General features: G+C 40.5%; 2 protein-coding genes across 3 annotated transcripts; one reads left to right on the top strand and one right to left on the bottom strand.

The window, feature by feature from the left end:
- Positions 1 to 128: 128 nt before the first annotated feature.
- Positions 129 to 8197, bottom strand: cct4 (chaperonin containing TCP1, subunit 4 (delta)). The gene is made up of 13 exons (XM_034299864.2): positions 7894 to 8197; positions 6108 to 6160; positions 5879 to 5968; positions 5638 to 5746; positions 4317 to 4581; positions 3957 to 4089; positions 3196 to 3335; positions 2625 to 2721; positions 2318 to 2428; positions 1965 to 2095; positions 1229 to 1463; positions 423 to 536; positions 129 to 299 (listed from the first exon to the last, which is right to left on the bottom strand). The coding sequence occupies exons 1-13, from the start codon at positions 8012 to 8014 to the stop codon at positions 285 to 287; spliced, it is 1614 nt and encodes a 537-aa protein (XP_034155755.2). The 5' UTR covers positions 8015 to 8197; the 3' UTR covers positions 129 to 284.
- Positions 8119 to 20014, top strand: pus10 (pseudouridine synthase 10). 2 transcript variants are annotated; one of them, XM_053229951.1, is made up of 18 exons: positions 8119 to 8252; positions 9949 to 10093; positions 10245 to 10487; positions 11022 to 11108; positions 11207 to 11241; positions 12180 to 12291; positions 13347 to 13408; positions 13506 to 13551; positions 13836 to 13900; positions 14072 to 14157; positions 14235 to 14360; positions 15910 to 15966; positions 16360 to 16436; positions 16519 to 16574; positions 16665 to 16782; positions 17982 to 18124; positions 18364 to 18463; positions 19590 to 20014. In XM_053229951.1, exons 2-18 carry the CDS (start codon positions 9965 to 9967, stop codon positions 19626 to 19628), a joined length of 1581 nt encoding a protein of 526 aa, XP_053085926.1. In that variant the 5' UTR covers positions 8119 to 8252; positions 9949 to 9964; the 3' UTR covers positions 19629 to 20014. The 2 variants fall into 2 exon arrangements, with proteins under 2 accessions (XP_053085926.1, XP_034155758.2); XM_034299867.2 differs by lacking the exon at positions 8119 to 8252 and adding an exon at positions 8260 to 8557.
- Positions 20015 to 21016: the final 1002 nt, after the last annotated feature.

Below are 21016 nucleotides of genomic sequence, written 5' to 3' on the forward strand. Positions count from 1 at the left end.
GTCCTGCATATTTGATTCATTTATTCATTAATCGACACATTCAGAGCTCCTTTAAAAGCAGCATCAGTTCAGTGCAGTGGTAAAAAAAGACCAACGTGAAATGAAGCGAAGCAAAGAGAACACTGGTGTCCAAAAAAAAAAGTTTATTAAATTACGCAACGTAACATCTACAGACAGCTCATGAGCGGTTGGTCATGGCGAGGTGTTTGGCGAGGTCCCCACATCCTTCAGCAGCAGTGCTTCAGTCTATCAGTGCTCTCTTCACACACACACACACACACACCTTATCGCGTGTTCACCTGCAGAGGAACGAGAGCGTCAGGAGTGTGTTTAATCACACACACATCAAACGAGCCATGCTGCCCACTTCAGTCATTTCTAAGACTAGATATAAAGACAGATAGTGATGTGAGGCCACTTACGACATCGTCGATCTTCAGGATGCTGCGCACTGTTTCCGTGGCGAGGGTGAGGGCGCTGATGGACACCAGCAGGGGCTGGACCACCAGTTCCTCCAAGATGTTAGAGATACCACCCTGAAGGAGAGAGAAAACCGTGGTTCAGCTACACTTCTGCATGAACGTCTCTGATAAAAGTGATTTATGTGGTGATTTATGTGGACTTTGAGGAAGGCAACAACCTACATGACTATAAATAAATACAGAAAGGACATTGTTCATATCACACTCTCCAGTGTCACCAAATGAGGATGGGTTCCCTTTTGAGTCTGGTTCCTCTCAAGGTTTCTTCCTCATATCATCTGCCACAGTCGCCTCAGGCTTGCTCACTAGGGATAATTCTGTCTAACATCTAGGACTGTTTGCATGTTTTTGTTTCTGTTTGCATGCTTTTTGTTTCTTATGTTCTGTAAAGCTGCTTTGAGACAATGTTCATCGTTAAAAGCGCTATACAAATAAAACTGAATTGAATTGAATTTATCCCCCCCTACAGTTTACATCATTCTCAAATCTGACTGTACTGTAATTATAAATGGATAAAAAGCACAATGTGTTGTTTATTAATTAACTAAAACTTGCAATTGTTGTAAAGTATAAGAGGAATAAAACACTTCGGGACACACGTTTACAGGAAAGTAATCAACTTCGGGATGGTATCTCTGCATCGAGTCGCTGATTATTTTCCTCTAACAGCACGCCCCTAAAGTGTTTTATTCTTTACTGAATGCTTGTTGCCATGGTTTCACTTGTAGTGCAGTTAGGTAGCCCACCTTGCGCACGTTGATGCCGGCCGTCGTCTCACCCTGAGCGTGTCTGTTGCGCAGCTCGGTTACCGTGGAGATGGGGTTGAGACCGGCGTTCTCGGCCAGCGTGGAGGGAATGACCTCCAGGGCGTCGGCGTAGGCGCGCACGCAGTACGCCTCCATGCCGCCCAGAGAGCGGGCGTACTCAGCCAAGCGCAGAGCCAGCTCGATCTCCGGAGAGCCGCCGCCTGCGATCAGAGCCCTGCGGGGACGAGAGGCGACTCCGGTAAATAACACCACGACTCCTCACACGGAGACAGCTATGAACATCCACACCTTCTAGTGCTAGACTTTTCGTTTAAATTGATTGCTTTTAATCAATTTGTTCTTAGCGCTGTGAAGCCACCTTGGCTATGACAAAGGCGCTCCGTAATATGAACATATTATTATCGTTATAAGAACGATGAAATGATGCGAACATGGTTTCATGCAGCTTCCGGGATTCGTGTTAGATCCTGAATGTGGCCTGAAAAACTGCTGATTTATTTGAAATTTGAATATTTTGTGCTGTTAAACCCCTAAACTGTAGGTTTTCTGGGTAATTTAAGTTAAAACGGCAGCCAGGCTACATGGTGTAACGTTGTAAGTGGATGATAACACTATAGTAATAAGAGATCAGATTAAAGAGACTAAATGCTAACATTACAGTCAACAAGTGGAAGGAGACACACACACACACACACACACACGAGTAGGTATTCACCTTTTTTTGACGAGGCAGCGGATGACACAGAGAGCATCGTGGATGGAGCGTTCAGCCTCCTCGATCACCAGCTTGTTGGAGCCGCGCACCACGATGCTCACCGTCTTACCTGGATTGGCACAACCGGTGATCTGCATACACACACGCGCGCACACACGCACACACACACACACACACACACACACACACACACAGAGAGAGTGAACAAATGGCAGTGTGATGACACAATTAACAGCTTGTCAACATCAAACCCCATTAAAGTCCTACACTTTTACTCTGCTTTAGTGTACCAGTTAGCTGGAAAGCAAGCTCATGTGCAGGACTGAAGCTGTTCTCAGATCAGTGTGTCTCACCTTGACCAGTTTTCCTGAGCCGTCCAGGCTCACCTCCTCTGCCAGCTCAGCCGAGCCCAGCATCTCCGCCGTGAACTGGTCAACGTGGGCGATGGGTTTGGTGCCGATCGTCTGGAACGCACCGACACGGTGTTAAAGCATTTCAGTGTGATTTATAGCTATTACGAAATTCCTCAAATTAAAGAACATCACTAACTCCAGAATAAAGTCAGGCTGAATGCGCCAAATATGCTTTATTTCATTAAATTTACTAGAAGAGTTTGATGAAATGTAGGAGTTTAGACCCTGATGAACACCGTATTCTCACCTTGCAGATGAATTCAATCTCGTCCCTCTCGATGTCCTTCACCACCATGATCTTCATCTTGTTCAGGAAATGAAGAGCAAGATCGCTCAGCGCATCTCTGAAACAACACAAACGCATTAGCGCATACACACCCACACACACACACACACACACACACACACACACACCTGCTAGCTGGACATCTACGTGGAGAATGATCAGCATGGCTAAGCTCAGATTTCAAGAAATATTGACCTTCCTGGTGTGTCCAAAGCACAACATTTTCCAAAAGCTGCAAACATTATATCACTCGCTGTCCTACATTTCCCACAATCCTCTTCACCAGCCAGCCTATATAAAAATTTTCATCTGAGAATTCCCTGAAGCGAACTGTGGAGCAACTTGGCACTGCTCTTAAAGTCATGTTTGGTGCTTCAGGCTTTACACACTGCATCATGTTGCATTTAAGTGCATATTTCATCTATGTGTATTATACAGTTTGTTTATGGGAAAAGAAAAGATAAATTGAAAAAAAGTCTGCCCCAGACTTGAAGGAGACACATTCTCTTATTAGTTTCTTGTCTTTCTGTACCTGAGGATGGATTTCTGGATGAGCAGGACGTTACAGCCGGCTTTCTTAATCTGTTTGACCAGGTTGAGGATGTAAGCTCTCTCCTCGCGGAGCACGCGGTCCATCTGCGCGTAATCCGACACCACGATCTGGTTATCCATCTGTCCGGACATGAAGGAACAAGAACGAAGCACAGAACAAGGTCAACTAAATTATGCTAAAAGCTGATTAAACTGAAAAAACAAGCACTTCAGTTGCTTTAGGGGTGTGGCTCTCTCTCTCTCTGATGATATGATACACATCTTGATATGCAGCATATAATACGATGCTAAAAACGATAAATTAAAATAAACAAGGAACCATTCGGTACACTTTCATTCACTACTGATCCGATACGATTCAGCAGTGATACAATTCGATTCAAGCCCAATCCAACACGATTCAATTCACCTGAATATGAGTTTTCCGAGACAGGAAAGTCTTCAGAACAGTGGAGTCTGTGGATTCTCTATAATGTGACAACTAAATTTTTTTTGCCTTATTAAATTTGAGTGAGTGTGAGAGAGAGAGAGAGAGAGAGAGAGAGAGAGAGTGAGTCTTTTGAGGTTGTGATATTGGCTTTTAACTCATTGTGACTACTGAAAAATGCTGGACTGATTTTGATTCCAATCGTTTTTTCTTCACACCTCTATTACGCTTAAATTATTTACTATAAGGAACTAATGAATAAACTGTAACCCGTTTCGACCCTGTGATGCGTAACGGCGTGTGACTGTACGTACATCAGTCTTCGGAGGGGACAGGCAGAACTGGATCAGGCCGATCTTGGCCTTCTCTACGCGGGACAGTCCGCTGTTCACCACCTTCTGGGTCAGAACCAGACCGTCCACCAGCTCACAATCATCTATAGTTCCACTGGAACACAGCAACACCGTGTGTTAGACAGGTGAAACACAGCTCAAACAAGCAACAAGAGAAGATCATGCCTCCATTTTGTAGACTACTTTTTAAATAAATAAATGAATAATTGTGCTTCATTCATTCATTTAATCAGAGTCACATAGAAAAGTCAGAAAGCACAGAAATCAGTGGCTACAAGCTTCTGTTTTACTCGTTTTCACTGCGCGTGCCATGGGACTCACCCGAGCTTCTTGACAATGTTGATGTCGCGGAGGTCGACGCTGGTGGCGGTTGCCGGGTCGATGACCCTCATGACGGCGTCCACGCTCATCGGGGCGAGCAGGCTGGAGTACTGGGACACCACTTTGGAGCAGAGCGAGGTGGTGGCGCTGTTGAGCAGAGTCTCATGGTCGCTCAGCTCCACCGGCTGGCTGATGGAGGTCAGGATCTCCACGCCCTTATCCACCGCCTTCTGGAACGACTCCGAGATGGTGGTCGGGTGGATGCCTGAGGAACGACGACAGTGACGCTTAGAATGTGGCAAATAACAGCGAGTGACTGGTGTTGCTCTGATTGATCAGCGTTAATTTAAGCTCTCTTGGAGTCCTGGCTGTAATAACGTCATGGATGTGAACAAAGATGTGTGTATCGTGACTGGAATCCCTCAGAACACACACCGGATCAGGGTGAACAAATCACTAGCCTGGTTAGTAGATCGCTGATGTGTGTGTGTGTGTGATATATAAACGTTTATTTATATACATATACATATATTTATATTACACACATACACATATATACGTATCTATCTATCCATCTCTCACGTTCACAAGTGTTTTTCCTCTTCTTTCATCCAGCAACGAGAGGGGGAAAAAAACAAACAAAAAAAACAAAGAAAAACCACAATGCTTGTTGACGTTCAGTTTTTTCAAGACTAGACATTTTTCTCTCGACTCGAGGAATCTGTAAAGGTTTTAAGGAATTAGGTTTCCGAGGAGCACATTGACGTTTTCACTTTCAGTGGGCTCGCTCTTAAATTTCTAATTCGTCCACCTGAATGTTCCTACAAGAAAAACAGCTGCAAGTGTGAGACGGTTTTTAGTATCATGCAGACATACGCATGTTTTTAACATGTCCAATAAGTGAAGCTAACTTTAATTAAGCTGATTTTTTTTTTTTTTTTTTACTCAAGTCACATTTTCCAGGAAACAGAAGAAACAGGATTTAATGCTCCTCCGCAACACGAAAGCGCTGTTCAGTAGAGCCGAGTTTAGAAGAAATGGAGAACATTTCGCTGTAGTTTTTTCACTGCACACCTTTCTTGGGACGCATATTAAAAACCTGTTATAAATTATTTATTAATTTATTATTATTTTTTTTTTTTTTAGTGTACTAACAGGGGAGGCAATCCAGCTGAGGTCATTACAGAAAACCACCAACATGGACAAATAGAATAAAAAAATAAATAAACAGCCTTGTACCGTATATCTTGTACAATAAAGGAGTGCATTAAAGATTGTTAAAGGTGTGTGTGTGTGTGTGTGTGTGTGTGTGTGTGTGTACCTTTCTGCAGCAGCTTAGCACAGGCGTCCAAAAGAGCTCCAGCGATCACCACCACAGATGTAGTGCCATCTCCAGCCTCGATGTCCTGAGCCTTGGACAGCTCTACCAGCTAAAACACACACACACACACACACACACACACACACACACACACACACACACACACACACACTCTCATAAGTGTTTTGTTTTTCCCCTCGTTTCTGAGACTCCTACAGAAACAGGAATCGTCGTGTCTCACCATTTTAGCAGCAGGATGCAGGACCTGCATCTGATTCAGGATGGTGGCTCCGTCGTTAGTGATAGTGACGTCTCCTTTCCCGTCCTGGATCTACGACACAAAGCATCATCGTCATCATCATCATCATCATCATCATCATCATCATCACGTTCCTTAACTACATCATTTTTAGGAATATGAGCAAATATGGAAGATGAAAGGATTAGTAATATATAATAATGAGACGTACCATTTTGTCCATGCCTTTAGGGCCGAGACTCGTCCTGATGGCATCGGCGACGGCTGTTAAACACGACAGAACACACAGTTATTCTACAGCAACACGCGTCTGCATTAACACTCGTCTCAGAGTATCGCAGTTTATCATCAGTCCTTTAATGTAGAACGCTGTCCAAATCCGTTACTCACAAACAATCAGGAACCAATCAATACGAATCCCGTCACTGTTACAATACAACAGTAAAACGTTTTAAAATGAATACAGAACCGCACGTCAGGCTTTTTATCCGTTTATAGTAACATAGTGGATCATCCAGCAAACTTCCAGGAGGTCTACGTTTACATAAGTTTAAACCCCTATGAAGTTATAACCTGCTCATTCCAGCGTTTTCCGTACAGAGCATGAAAGCTGGCACGTCTGCGGTTACAAAACGCCGACACTGGAGACTCCTTCCTTAAATGTTAAAAAAAGGCGTCTCCTTACATATACTGACGATTTCATGGCATCTGAGTATCAGCGATGTTATCAGCCACCTGATAAATCAGTCAAGCACTAAAGACCACATAACTAATCAGATTTTAATAACAAACTTTATTATTATTTTTTTTTTTCCATCTGGCCTATAACTAAACTCAGAGCACGTCCTCGGCCGGGTCTGTTTTAAAGTTTATTACTATGTGTAATGATGTCGTTTCATGTCTGTGGGGTTGCACCTAGACGGTCTCTTTCGTTTTTGTTTTTTTTTTTTTTAAATAATTTGCACTTCTTTGTAGTTGGTTGTACAGCACAATGGTCAGCTAGTGTTCTAGTGTTATTTTATTGTGCTTTATAAATAAAGTGATTGACTTTTTAATATAGCGCCTTTAAAAACGTCTCTCAAGGTGCTTTAGATTGGAAAAGAAAATAGAAACAGAAGCACTTAGTAGAAAAAGTATATAAGCATGTATCACTATTGTTACTATTCATTACTTTTCTATAAATTCATATAGAATCTATTCATTACTTTTCTAATACTAATGTACAATACCGCAGGCGTTATCATTTTTCTGCTATTCTACCATTTGAATGTGCAATATAAAGTGCAATATCGTGTGTCATGTCACTTTCTACTTCTCCACTTATTTTTTTTTTTACTCTTACTTTTTTGCTATTCTATTACACACTATGGTTATGTTTAATACTTTACTTATTAATATATTGTCTTTTATTCCTACATTGTTGTGATATATCTGTTTGAACAACCTCTGGGATAAGAATTTCCCTCAGGATGAATAAAGTTCTCTCTTATTTTATCAAAAACATCAAAAGATATAAATTAAAATAACAACAACAACAATAGTAGTAATAATAATAATAATAATAACGATAATAATCAGTGCTAGGTGTTTTGCTTTGGCACTACAGGCCTGCTGGGATGTTGATATCGACCTAGTGAAATATCGCCACACATATCGAGTATCGTGATGCGCCGCAGTTATCACACCGTCCAGCCCTGAGGTACAGAAGCAGGGCGCTGAGGGGCGTCGCTGCTGCTGCTGCTGCTGTATCACCATAACCATAACCATACATGGCGCTGTCAGGAGCTAATGTTAGCCGGATACTTACTCTCTTTTACACAATACTGCAACAGGAGAATGTAATATTAATTTCATTACGCATTTTTTTTTTCAGCAAATGTTTACCAGAAGCTTCTTTACAGCCTAGAAACTGCACAGTCAGCACCAATTAGCATTAGCCGAACAGATTCAGGACTTCAGTTACAAATGAAAAGTGGAATTAATTAATAAAAACTCGCCTTTTCCAGCGCTGATGTTGCTGAACCGAATCTGGGCCGGTTTGTCCCGGTCCACATAAGCGCCTCCGTTGTTCTTGCCTCCGCTTGGACCCTTCGGCACTGCTATCGCGGCTTCGGGCATCTTTATTTTAGTATTATTATTACGAAATCCCACCAAATTAATTCTTGTCAAGGTTTTAGGAAAACGTCGGCTCTCCTTGCTGACCCGCACACCGCTCCAACGGCTCGGATGGACGCGGATTCGCTCCGGTTCTGTCTCCGTTAAATTACAACAGAACCTTCCAGAGAGCCACCGGCTGCGACCAAAGGAGCGAAAGGACCCAAAGCCGCAGTTTGCCGGCGCACCCTGATGACGTAAGGTAGGTGGCGTATTATATGCCAGACACAATTATTTTTTTAAAAAATTAGAAAAATAAGCGTGTAGTTTTATTTATTTATTTATTTTCCTGTATTTTGTAAAGTTCTTTTTAACAATACGGTTTCATTATTGTTAAATAATTAATAACAAAGCCAGTAATTACTTAAAAACAGTTCAGCTCAAACCCATATGCTAACGAGTAGACTAGAGCATTAGCAGAGTCGGATATTTGTACAAATGTTTAGTTAATTAAAGTATTTCGGAGTCATTGTGAACACTTTACGCATTGAACACATCCACCTGAAGGTAAGTTTGGGTTATATGAGCTAAACAGGCAGTGCAGTTACTTTATTGTGCTAAATGAAATCGTCACGTGTTTTGCTCAACCAGTCAGTGAGTTCATGTTCTAATCATGCATGACAGGTACAAAGTCTCTAAATATCTCTGAACACTAGTGTCTTAAACAAAACGAGCTTTAAAGCCTTTTACTGGCATATATATATGTATAGTTGATGCATGGGTTGCCAGATCTGCAAATCCTACACTGATCAATAATACTCAGACACAGTGTGCTTGTCAAGTCCAACATCATGACTGTCATTGGCAAGTGCATTGTAATATTTACATCCTAGCATCATCTCCATGCTTCTCACAGTGAGGTCCAGGGATCCAGGATGTGTATCCAAGCAGTCCTTGACTGTATTGCTTTTGTTTTCTTCTTTTTTTCTTCTTCTTCTTTTAAATAGCACAATAGTGGTGTAGAATAACTAATATCAACTAACATCACAGAATATCAAGGATGTTATTGTTATTGTTACTATTACTATTACTGTAACTTTAACTGTCTTGTCACCTGAAATGAAAGTGGTTCATCTAACGCTAACTACGAAATAGCATAAACAATGTTAACGTTGATCTGACTGCAATTTTAATAAAACCTGGAAATGCTGTTAGTATGAAACCGTGTTTAAGATCTACATCTGGATATGTGGACTGAAAAGCTCTAATGGCACAAATCAATTAATATGAAGGTACAAAGTTGCTGTATTGTTGATAAAATTAGATCTGTGCTATGTCGTAAGGGTTTATTTAACTTCCAGGATGCAGAATGTTTGAGCTTGAGAACTCCTGAATTATCAGATACATTTTAAAAAAGCAGCATTAGAAAAACATTCAGTTGCTTTAAATAGTTACAGTGGAATGTCCATGTTTTTAGACACTAAAAGGCGATGCAAGGGTTTGATTTGTAGAATGAGAAAACTTGTTCCTTTGTGCAGAATATTTGGTCAGAATCTGGCCAAACTGATCAATATAACTGTGTATCATCAGCATGATAAGATTTCTAATGCTAACAAACTGGTATTGGTCTGGACCAGGTAATAACTTCATGTTTCCAAGACTATAGTTTCTAATACTGAACGGATTGGAAGAAAATACTTACAGTGATACAGAGGATTGTAATTTCAGTGAGCTGTGGATTGTATAGGAGTAACAGACCTGTCAGAAGTGAGATCAGTGGTCAGAATTGGTGCTTATTTCAATGATAGCGTACTATTAAAGTACTTAAACGTATGCAAAATGTCTGACCTCCAACCTGTGAACAGCAACAACAAACAAATTAAATGTACCCAAGTTCCACAGGAAAACAAAAGAGTTCTGGTCGTTCTTATGACGTTCTCTCTTTCGTTGTCTCTCAGAGATTTCTGTCCCTTCATGATGCTGTCACTTAAAGATAAAGACCGTCCAGTCATCAGGAAGCTGTTGGCTGCCGGCTGCTGTGGAAGATGCATCCTCAGATTCTGTTGTGTGGGAAAGTATTCTTCATATCAGCAGTCCTGTGAGGTGTGTATGTGTGTAACTCGCTGTGTTCCATATCCTCTTCGCTATCTCTCCGTTAAATATCATCACACACTCCCTCGGAGCAGTAGACATTTTTGAACGGCATGTACAGTATATTTAGCATCAGTGTTTATTTGTCCATGCTGCTCTGTAGGACATACATAAAGAGCTTTTAGCGTTCCTCGGCGAGGACGATGGCGAGCAATCCCATGATGCTTCAGGAGAGGCAGAGACAGGGGACCCGCCATGTAAGAAAATGAAGCTGGGTTCACCTCAGCCATCGTCAGGAGAGAATGCGAGCGCGGAGGGTGTGTCAGAGCCGAAAGCGCAGTCAGGGGTGTGTGTGGCGTGTGTCGGGGTCCTGCAGCACTTCTGCGATCAGAGTTACGCCAAACAGGTGAGTGGCGACTATTAAGGATCATGAAGTATTATTCAGAATTGATTCTGTAGTAATTTCTCAATCATACCATGGTGCAATCTGAGATATTTATAATAAAAGTGAAAAACACAGCTGTGTGATATCACAACATAGATGTTAAAAAGAAAATTAAAAAGCAGTAACGCAAATGCATCATATACTGTAACATACAGTGCCTTGCATACCTAATCAATATAGTGAAGCATGGTGGTGGCGGCATCCTATTGAGCATTACAGTTGGCCCCTTGGTTGCTTCTCTGATTAATCTGCTCTTTACACAATTGTGCTGTATTCTTTCCAATTTTTAAATTAATGGATCTGTCTTTGCCCTGCTGTTTGGGACATTCAAATTTTGGGATCGAGGAAAACAAATCGTGATTTTTAACACACTGTCGAAAAATGCGGAAAAGTTCAAGGGGGTGAATACTTATGCAAGGCACAGCAGATGTGGATGTAAACTACAAAAAGTAAGACTCTTGCATGAGTGTTATTATGCCTTTAATTTGTCTAAAGGTGTCGGAGGTCGTGAGAAAAGGCGAGTACCAGTTCGACAGTCTGATGTTGGCCGTCTCTCTTCCTGCTCAGCTGTCCGTCAGAGAGGTGCGCTAACTCCCTCATCGCACGCTAACATTTTTATTAATCAGATTCACGTCTCATACTCCGGTACTTCACCATCTCCATTTTTTTTCCTTTTTCAGCATTCCTGCTGGTTGCACATCAAGAAGGAAGTCAAGTACGTGAGCAGCACAAGTTTTCTAGTCTAGTTTTTTCCCCACCTTTGAGTGTCACGTGATCTAAACAGAGATGGACTCTTTGACTCTATTCAGTGAATCATTCAGTTAAACGATTCGTTCACCAATTTTGTCCAGTTTGCTTAAATATGTAGTCTGATCACACAGCCGTCAAACAGCTTGAGCAACGTAAAATCAGTAAAAATCGTTGACATTTTGTCAATTTATAGCGTGCTTAGAAATAACTACGACTTAATCAGTGACGACTTAAAAGTGAAGATGTACCTAACATCCAACCCTGAAACCGTTTTTCCTTTCGTTATAAATAAAAAGTTGAGGGTAGTGACATGACCTTTATTACTTAAAGGATATTAATGTGTGATTTTACAATATTTTAGTGCCAATGATAGAATAATATTTACAGTTTTGACATCACATGAAGGCAATGTCAGTCCCTCAGGGCTCCAAGTATCGATTGAGATAATAAAGTAGTAATAAAGTAGAGGTAGTAGAGATAATAAACAGCTCTTAAGACAGTGATAGGAATTCAACCAAGAGCAAATTACAAGTTAAGGACAGACAACAATACTGGAGGGTAGGAATGGCGCATCACTTCCTGTTTACCTGTTCTTCAGGTTAATACAGTGTTCCTCAATCCTGGTTCTGGACTACCCTGAACATTTTAGTGTTTTATCTCCTCTAACTCAACCAGTTAAACTCAGTTGTTGAATCTGGTAACTTGAGTGAAGGGAAAACACTAAAATCAGCAGGGAGGTGGGAACCCAGGACCAGGAATGAGAAAGATTGGGTTAATAAAACCGACGTAGCTAATAAAAATACTAAATTAGTGTTTGGGGCTCAAATTAATAACCATTGATGCCTTGTGCTGCATTGAGAATGTACAGAATATTAATAAGGATTATTGTATTGTGTGCTTCAGGGAGAAGAGCATGTGTCTGGATAAGGAGGACGTGGTTCAGGTGAAGGACGCCTTTAAATGGGCCGTACAGGGACTGGTGGGCAAAGAGCTGGGAGCATCGGTACTCACTAACGTAAGTGTTACTGTAGCTAAAGTCATCTTTACAACATTAGCAAACAGCGCTGTTGAATTCTCAAATCTGATTGGTCAGAGTGTGTGTATATATTTTGCAAATCACAGGTTCATATTAATACACTTGCTGAAATACACAGTTATTTCTATAGTAATGGATAATTAAGGGAAACTTGTATTTTGGACGCTTCAATCATGCAATCATTGACATGGTGATGTTTTCTGTGAGGAGATGTTTATTTAACGTTAACGGAAGGAGTCTCCAGTGCAAAACATGATTATTTTGTAACAGTCAGAAGTAAAGCTATAACTCTAAGTGTTCGACCACAAGAAAGTCTAAAAATGGAGAACATTGCATTTGGTGGTTTCTCTGGATTATGCACAGCTGCTTTAACGTAAGTGTTAACAGGAGCTAATTTAAATGTAACTATAAATGGATAAAATGCATGTGTCTTTGTATATACATTGCACTCAATACAATACGTACAAATACAGATTGTAGTCATTGTGTTGGCAAATCGCTGTGGTATAAAATAAATGAAACACTTTCACCCCATCGTTGATTATTTTCCTACAACGGCTAATGAAACTAATGACGTGATATGAAAAGGTAGATGTTAAAATAAAAGGTGAAATATTACACTTTATTATTATTGAAATTATTATCACAGTGAAGCGTGGTGGTGGTAGCATCATGTTGAGCGTTTCCCTTGGCAACTTGGTTGCATCTCTGTCTCTCTCTCTCTCTCTCTCTCTCTTTTATAATATATGGATATATGGATAATATTAATGTCCCTCCTCTGTTTGGGACGATCAAAGTTTAGTATGTTTTCATAACCAAACCGCTATTGATTGTTTTCTTACAAAAGCACATCCGTATGTGATTTTTTTTCCCTCACTTGTTACATTCTTAATAGAAGAATTTGGCCAAAAAATATTGGCAGCACACAGCAGTGTATATTAACTCCTACCTTCATGTCATGTCATTAGTGATATACAACATTTGCAGCTTTTTCAGATGCTAACACTAACGCTGTGTCCTGTTTTATCCTTCAGAGTGCATTTGAGGTCAGCGTGGGTTTTGCGCATCCAGAAACAGATGGAGATTGCCACTTCCTGTATGTTTCCTCACTTCCTCTCTTCATTCACCTCCATACTTTTCTCACTAGCAGATTTCCAGATGTGGTTAAGTGACGACTGTCGTTTCATTCGCAGGGCTACAGAGTGTCCGGATTGCTTCAAGCCGACGAAGAATAAAGCTGTAAGTACTCGTGGTTCTGTTCTTGTTAATAAAAACATAAAAGCAAACCATTCTTTCCTGTGTTAATCCATCTCTTTCATTTTCTTGTTTTCAACAAAATAGTGATGTCCTGTTGTCATGGTTACATTCTAATATGCTAACATGTTGACAGGATGATAATTCTGTATGTTTGAATAGTAATGATCAAGTGAGTAGGATTTAGTGCTTGTTTTTGATCATGATGAAGTAAAAACAGCGGTATATTCAGTACAGTGTGTATTTGCCTCTCTGTGTCCCTTCGTCAGTCTGTGTTCACTAGGATGGCGGTGGTGAAGGCGCTGGAGAAGATCTCAGATACAAAGTTCCTCAGGTCAGAAATGTTCAAACTCTCTGACCTTCGTAGTCCAACACTGTAAACAAAACCACAGACCGATTTCCCCTTTTTTGCCCCGATCCTCCCTGTCTGAAAGTGGGCGCACTTGCCACGTCCAGACATGACTGACAGCATATTCACTGACATCTTTGCTGTGTGTCTCTGCAGACATTACCCGTGTCCACCTGTCTCACCCTCTAGCCAGTGCACTCCACTAGAGACCACATGCCTGCGCGCATCTGTCTTTATAGCAGGTAGATCTGAGAGTCTCTTTCTCTCTGATTTATATCTTTGTCAATGATGATGGTGACTTTTTCCTCTCGGTCATTAGGGAGGTATAATAAGTTCTCACGGGAGCTTCCTCAGACCCCCTGGGTGATAGACGGAGAGAGACGCATGGAGGGATCGGTGGAGGAGTTGATCGCCAATCCTCTGCTGTCCGCCTTCAAAGCAAATGGTCAGTGAGCTCAACATTGTTAGTGTGACATACTTGGAAGATGTAGCTTTATATATTTTATATTATATTTAGCTATAGAATACACATACAGTAAATGGTCAGTTTTGCTCATTATATTTGGCATGCCATCACTTGTTATTAAATATTTTTTTCTTCTTATGAACTGGGACACATCATCAGTGATTTATCCTGGGGTCTGTTGATGTTTTGGTCTTTCAAAATCAGACACTTTTGCTCAGGTGACCTAGCCAAGGTTGATCAGGCTCTGGCTTATGTGCTACTAGTACACACATTCCATGGCTTGCTCCATTTTATCCATAGTCATCTAAAAGACTTTTCTTCTGCCTTATGGCTCTGCTCCTGTTTACCCCCACCACACCCAGTAGACAGTAGGCTCTGTCTCTCAGTCTGCTTTGACTGGTTTACACATGGCATTTCACCGCTTGCGGCACCACTGCTCCACCAGATCCTCATACTTGGCTTGTTTCTTCTCACTGACCTCCTCTATCTTGGCCATCAAAGTCTCTGACCAGAGTACAGTGTCTGGTCTGAGAGTGGTGTTAGTGATTTCCTCTGGACAATCTTCAGCTACAGCTCATGGGTTGTTGCAAGGATCCTTGGTGGTAACTGCTTTTGGACCTGGCTTTGGGGTCACTCTCATTTCTCGAGAAATGTGATGGAGTTTTTAGCTTCGAGCCACTTGACTTTCCTGTTATGTCCATCAGCACAATGATCATGGTTCTCTGAAGGCTCTGGGACAGCAGCTCCAGTTCTCCATTGTTCTTCTCCCCTTGCACAGTAGGCATACTGGTGTATCTGTGGTATTCCAGAAAAGAGGTTGGGGGAGTCGGATCAGGAAACTAATGTGCTGTGTTGACATTTTCCAGATCATGTGATAATATGTACCATTGGTGCGTAACAACAACTTCCATCAAGCTACGTTCTATCTCATTCCAACAATCCTGGTGGTTCGAGCCTCTCCAGTCGCTGCCAACACTTCTTCCTGTACCAGCCTGTGCCTCTCCTTGCCGCTAGTTTAATTATGGCACCCTGCCCTACCCCTTCCAAACCCAACTCTTTTGGGAACCAGAGCTTCTGTCAGGTCATTGTGGCATAGTCTGGATTCAGTCTACTTCCTGTGCTCTCCTGATCCTTCCTGTTATCACGTCGATGCAAGCCCGTGAGACCTGGGTTTCATCTGAGACCCTATACAGTTGGAACTCTCTTGTGCAGACCACCATAGATGTGTCACTCAGTCAAGGCTTGGTCTGGTGGCTGTAAAGAGCTTTGCTGCTGAGGCTCTGTGGTAGGCGAGGTAGTAGTTGATCCTCTTAACAAAGCCGTCCCCAGTTGTTACCAGTACTTTGTAGATCAGCGACAGCCAGAAGATCTACAGAAGCATGCCGTGTTGGTAGAGCCAGGCACCAAATATAGTATTCAGTTACAAAAGCTTCAACTTGAGAACATTCCAGTGGTTGCAGTTTCACATAATGGTGGAGTTAACGCTTGTTGGATGTTGTATATGCACTATCAGATCTTTTGTTCACAGGTTTTAACTTCTGCTCATCCGGGAGAGAAGACGTGGATGTACGGACTTTAGGAAATGGTGAGTCAAAGTAATTGGATTTATGTTTATACATAATTTGCATTCTGGGTAACACAGTCTCAGAAGTAGGGACTAAAAAGTTCTTTGATGTTCCTCAAATATCAATTGTATGTGTTATACACGTGGAGGTACGTCCCATATGATGGATGCCATGGGAAATTGCACTAAAATGCTAACTAGATGTGAATTCCAGCTTTGAGGCTAAGACTTATATATATATTATATATTCTAAAGTCTAAGCTGAAGAATAAATGCATCAGTATTTCTCAGCTGACGTCATATCACAAGCTAATTCTTTCTTAAGCTAAGTAAGTTGTGCTAGAGCAGGGAAAGTAAACATCTGGATTTTGGAAAACATTGACGTGACTGACTTGTGTGATGTGTCTCCTGCAGGACGTCCGTTTGCCATCGAGCTTCTGAATCCACACAGAGCGAAGTTTAACAAAGCTGAAATGAGACAACTTCAGGAGGTACTGAACCGACAGAAATGTCTTTCTTCAGGGAATAATCTGTTCATTATTAATTTTCTCCTTATTACTCTCATCTGTGCAGACGATCAACACGTCCTCTGACAAAATCCGAGTCCGAGACCTGCAAATCGTAACCAGGTGTGCATGTGAGACAGAGTGGAAGATTTATAAATATACTGGTTATATAGACATATCTACATTTCTGGGGATTTGTGTATGTGTTTGTAGAGAAGCTACAAGTCGTATGAAAGTAGGAGAAGAGGAAAAGACCAAGTCCTACAGCGCCCTCATCTGGACACAAAAGCCTATAACTCCAGCCGATCTGGACTTTTTGGAAAACATCAAGGTTTAAAATCTTCATTCTACTCATTACTGTATCAGTGAAACCATGAAATGAAGTGTAAATTCTTTTAAAAAACATGTTTTCTTTTCTCATTATGTTATTTTAATTGATCAGTTTATCCAGTCCTGTCTAGTGTACGCTTTTGAGTGAATAATAAAAATCAATTCATTAAGGGGTTACTAATTAGATATCAGGTGTTTTAGAGAAGTGTAGGAGTTAAATTTGTGTCAAAAATAATAAACAAACAATAAATTATATACAGTACTGTACAGAAGTCTTAGGCACATGCAAAGAAATGCTGCAAAGATGCCTTCTACATAAAAAAAAAATACTATAAAGAGCAGTAAACAGTAATAAATGAAACAAAGTCAACATTTGGTGTGACGATCCTTCGCTTTTAAAATAATATAGTAGTCTCAGGTACAGTGTGTGCAGTTTTATAAGGAAATGAGCTGGAAGTGTTACTGAGCGTCTTGCAGAAGCAGCCACAGTTCTTCTGGAGACTTTGACTGTCGACTCGCTTCTTATTTCTGCAGCGAAACCCAGCAGCCTTCATTATGTTTTTATCTGAAAAGTGTCTCTTATGGAATCTGCTGCTTTCTTTACTGACATACAAACATTTTTCTGTAACGTTTAATTTTATGCTGGAAAACTAATGTTTGGAATCTAAAGTGTTTTTGTACTGAATCCATAATGTAGAAGTCAGAAAATAAAAATCTATAGCAAAGTTTGTATTAAAAAAAAAAAAAAAAAAGGTTTTTTAAAACTTTTGCACAGTGCTGTATGTAGTATATTGCTACATTATTGAATGTATCACTACTTATTATCAGTAACAGCAATGAAAAATATGCATAACAAATCTCAATATTTTTTTTTTTACCAATTTGTCAGCATTCTGTTCAGGGATCTGTTGTCCAGAAACCTTTTTTTCCCCCCTCATTCTTAAGTAACAGAGCCTCTCAGTTACACACCAATAAGTGCCATGATTTTCAAAAAAAAAAAAAAAACAAGCAGGAAGAAAGACATAAGTTTATAATCTAGAGGCTAAAATCTTCCCTGAAGTTTAGGATTGGTGGCATTGTGCAAATTTTATTTTTTTACTTTAAGCACTGAGCAGCCACTGGACGGGAAAGTGTGTACAGTAGATATATGACGTGTGTGTGTGTGTGTGTGTGTGTGTGTGTGTGTGTGTGTGTGTGTAGGAGCTGAAGATCGATCAGAAGACCCCACTCCGAGTCCTCCATCGCAGGCCGCTTGCCATCAGACAGAGACTCATCCACTCCATGAGCGCGAGCTACCTGGATACACATCACTTCACACTGCAGCTGCGCACCCAGGCAGGGACGTATCCTTACACACACACACACACACACACACACACACACACACACACACTTGCACACAAAGAGATTATTTCAGTGTTGATAGACTGCTTCGCCCTAATTTGTGTAGACTGATGTTGAAATTCAGTCATTTGTTTGTTTTAATCCACACATGGACACATAGACAATCACATTTGTTCTGTCATCTACCTATTGATAAACATAAAGCACGTTAACGTGACCTTAACGAGTCGCCAAACAGATACATTAAAGAGTTTGTGCACGGAGACTTCGGCCGGACGAAGCCCAACCTCGGTGCCCTCATGGAGGCAGAGGTGGACATTCTGGAGCTGGACGTGGAGGTTTGTTTTATCGAGCCACAACATTTACAATCACTCTAGCCAATACATTAATCTAATGTAGTCAATTAGATACGATATCTTTGGTGCCGGATGTTTCCTTCTTGAAGCTACGAAGCTAATGGAGATAAGAAGTAACGGAAGTCACTAAAATCTTTCATGTAAATTTTTTTTTTCCCTCAAACCACATCCAGTTGTTCAGTGATGTCACACAGATTTGCTGATGTGGTTTAAGACACAGTGAGACTTTCTGTCTTTTATTATGTTATTAATAGCTACAACAGCCGCCATCTTAGGCAACCAGAATCACTTTATTCCTCGGCATTTGACTAAAAACCTCTAATTCATTCTCTGAAATGCCACAAGGCCTCCTAAACCCCGAGTTCATCACATGACGTCATATCAACATGGCTGCTCACAGCGTCAGCAGTAAATAAAGCACCACTTCTCTGCTTTTAAAATACGTTATAGTCGTATTTTTGCTTTAGATCAGTAATGATCATTGACCACACAGATCACTATTTTGAGAAGGTGAATACATCAAGAACAGTAATATTATAATTTGTAATGCTAATTAACTGGCTAGCTTGTTGCTTGTGCTTTAACAGAGCAAACAAAAAACAAGCTTTCATGGAGGTGGCCATGTTTTTCCTGCTTTGTAGCTTGAACGATATGATATAAACAATATGATATAATTCTGACTTCCAAGTAAATAATGAAAAGATTTCATTAATTTAATGAAGTAACTGTGCTACTAATATCCTCCTGTCACACCAGTGTGGCAGACAACCACTGACTTTTCATAGCAATAACAAAAATACAGCACCGACCAACACGTTACAACCAGAATCACTAAAAACATCACAAATATTTCAGTGTAAACATATTTGAAGTGTTTCAGCATGGAGTTTTCCTTTAAAGCTTGAGCGTGAAAGCTGGAAGTGGTGTTTACATGTTACATTAGCCTTAAACACTAATCAGCCAACATGCCCTGTCTGATTGACGACATTTTGCGGTGAAATAATGTATACGTTTTCTTGTGAACATTAATAGTGGCAGCACTTGGAGTTAAGTGGAGCTAAGAGCTGAGTTTTTAACCATCGTGTTCTCTGTGTGTTGTTGTTGTCAGTCGGTGGATGTGGACTGGCCTCCTGCTGTACCAGAGTGAGCGACGGAAACCCATCCTGAGGAAATCTCTGGGGAATTCCCATCTCCATACCAACTTCCGCACACCGTATTTCCCTTTCGTAGCTCAGTACGACGGTGATAGTTTTATTAAATCTGGCAGACTGTGGATATGGTGGGGATTTGATCTTAAAAAGGCTGTTAACACTGACTGGAGGAGGTCCATTTTGGGCCGGTGTCTGGTCATTCGTTTACGTGCCAGTCAGGATGATCATTTCAGCCATGCTTCCTGAAACAGAAGAGATAAAAATATGATGGCTGTATCTTTCTTTTTAATTTGTTGCTTCTGAAGTCTAAACAAGACCCTCACTCTCATCATGTCTTGTATATTTTCTGTTAATAAACCACCAAAAAAATCCCTCGTCAATACTCAGCAAATGTTCCTATGTCTTCTTTATATAATGTGTGTGTGTGTGTGTGTGTGTCATTTTAAAGCAAGGACGTGTGTAAAGATCACGTCAAGTTACCTAGCAACAATGTCAAACTAGGTGTACAACAGTAGATTGTACACAAAGCATACTTTGAAGTAAATTATCTGACTAATATTGTTTTATTACTGTGAATATTGATCAGGTGAATATACAGTTGAGAGAAAAAGTTTGCATCCCCATCTATGGGTTTTGAATGGGAAAAGGGAAAATATGCCTCTATTTCACATTACAATTTATCTACAAATAAAAAAAGACATTAAAACTGATGTAAAAGAGGTTATAATTGTGAACTAGTTATTACAAAAAAAATCATCATTTGCAGAAAAAGAGATGGAAACGTATTCGTCCCCCATTATTAATATCTTAACGTGTACAATTTGGGAATTTCTGTTACATGTAAAAATTTTTTGTACTATTATTTTGGAAGAACATCTCTAAAATCATACAGTTAATGTCTTAATAAAAATGCATACATTTATTTCAAAAGGGGACGCAAACTTTCGCACTTATCCGTAGAATCAGACTTCAATGTTTTTCAGCCTACATCTAGGTTTACTAGAAAAGTTTTTCACCCACCTGACAGTAATACAACAAACACAACACAATTTGTTTTTCCATCATTTTATTATAACTTAAAATAAATATTACCAAACAGCAATAAAGCAGGACATTTGACTGTAAACCTGCCGCATCGCTTTGGTATTTAAAAAACAAAACAAAACAAACAAAACCAACAGAACAACTTAATAAGTGGAATTGAAGAACAAAAACGAAATTCATAACGCATCCTTTGTTTCTTTCATAAAACGACACACCTTCGTCACACAAGAACGAGAGACGGAGCGTAACGTTGGCGTAAGTAGGCGAAAAGTAGAACTGTGGTACAAAAATACACTGAGGGGGGAAAAGTCTCATGATACCAACGTTTAGAAAACCTGAT

The sequence above is a fragment of the Pangasianodon hypophthalmus genome, chromosome 26 (genome assembly GCF_027358585.1).
Source record: "Pangasianodon hypophthalmus isolate fPanHyp1 chromosome 26, fPanHyp1.pri, whole genome shotgun sequence".
NCBI lineage: Eukaryota > Metazoa > Chordata > Actinopteri > Siluriformes > Pangasiidae > Pangasianodon > Pangasianodon hypophthalmus.

Bases quoted from the DNA above. Each gene is read 5' to 3' on its own strand.
- cct4 (XM_034299864.2), bottom strand. From the start codon at position 8,014: ATGCCCGAAGCCGCGATAGCAGTGCCGAAGGGTCCAAGCGGAGGCAAG. The intron at 4,582-5,637 runs GTACACACACAC...GTCGTTCCTCAG, and splicing joins TGCTAAGCTGCTGCAGAAAG to GCATCCACCCGACCACCATC. The intron at 2,096-2,317 runs GTGAGACACACT...GTGTGTATGCAG, and splicing joins GCTCAGGAAAACTGGTCAAG to ATCACCGGTTGTGCCAATCC.
- pus10 (XM_053229951.1), top strand. From the start codon at position 9,965: ATGATGCTGTCACTTAAAGATAAAGACCGTCCAGTCATCAGGAAGCTG. The intron at 16,575-16,664 runs GTGTGCATGTGA...ATGTGTTTGTAG, and splicing joins GACCTGCAAATCGTAACCAG to AGAAGCTACAAGTCGTATGA. The intron at 18,125-18,363 runs GTATCCTTACAC...GTCGCCAAACAG, and splicing joins CTGCGCACCCAGGCAGGGAC to ATACATTAAAGAGTTTGTGC.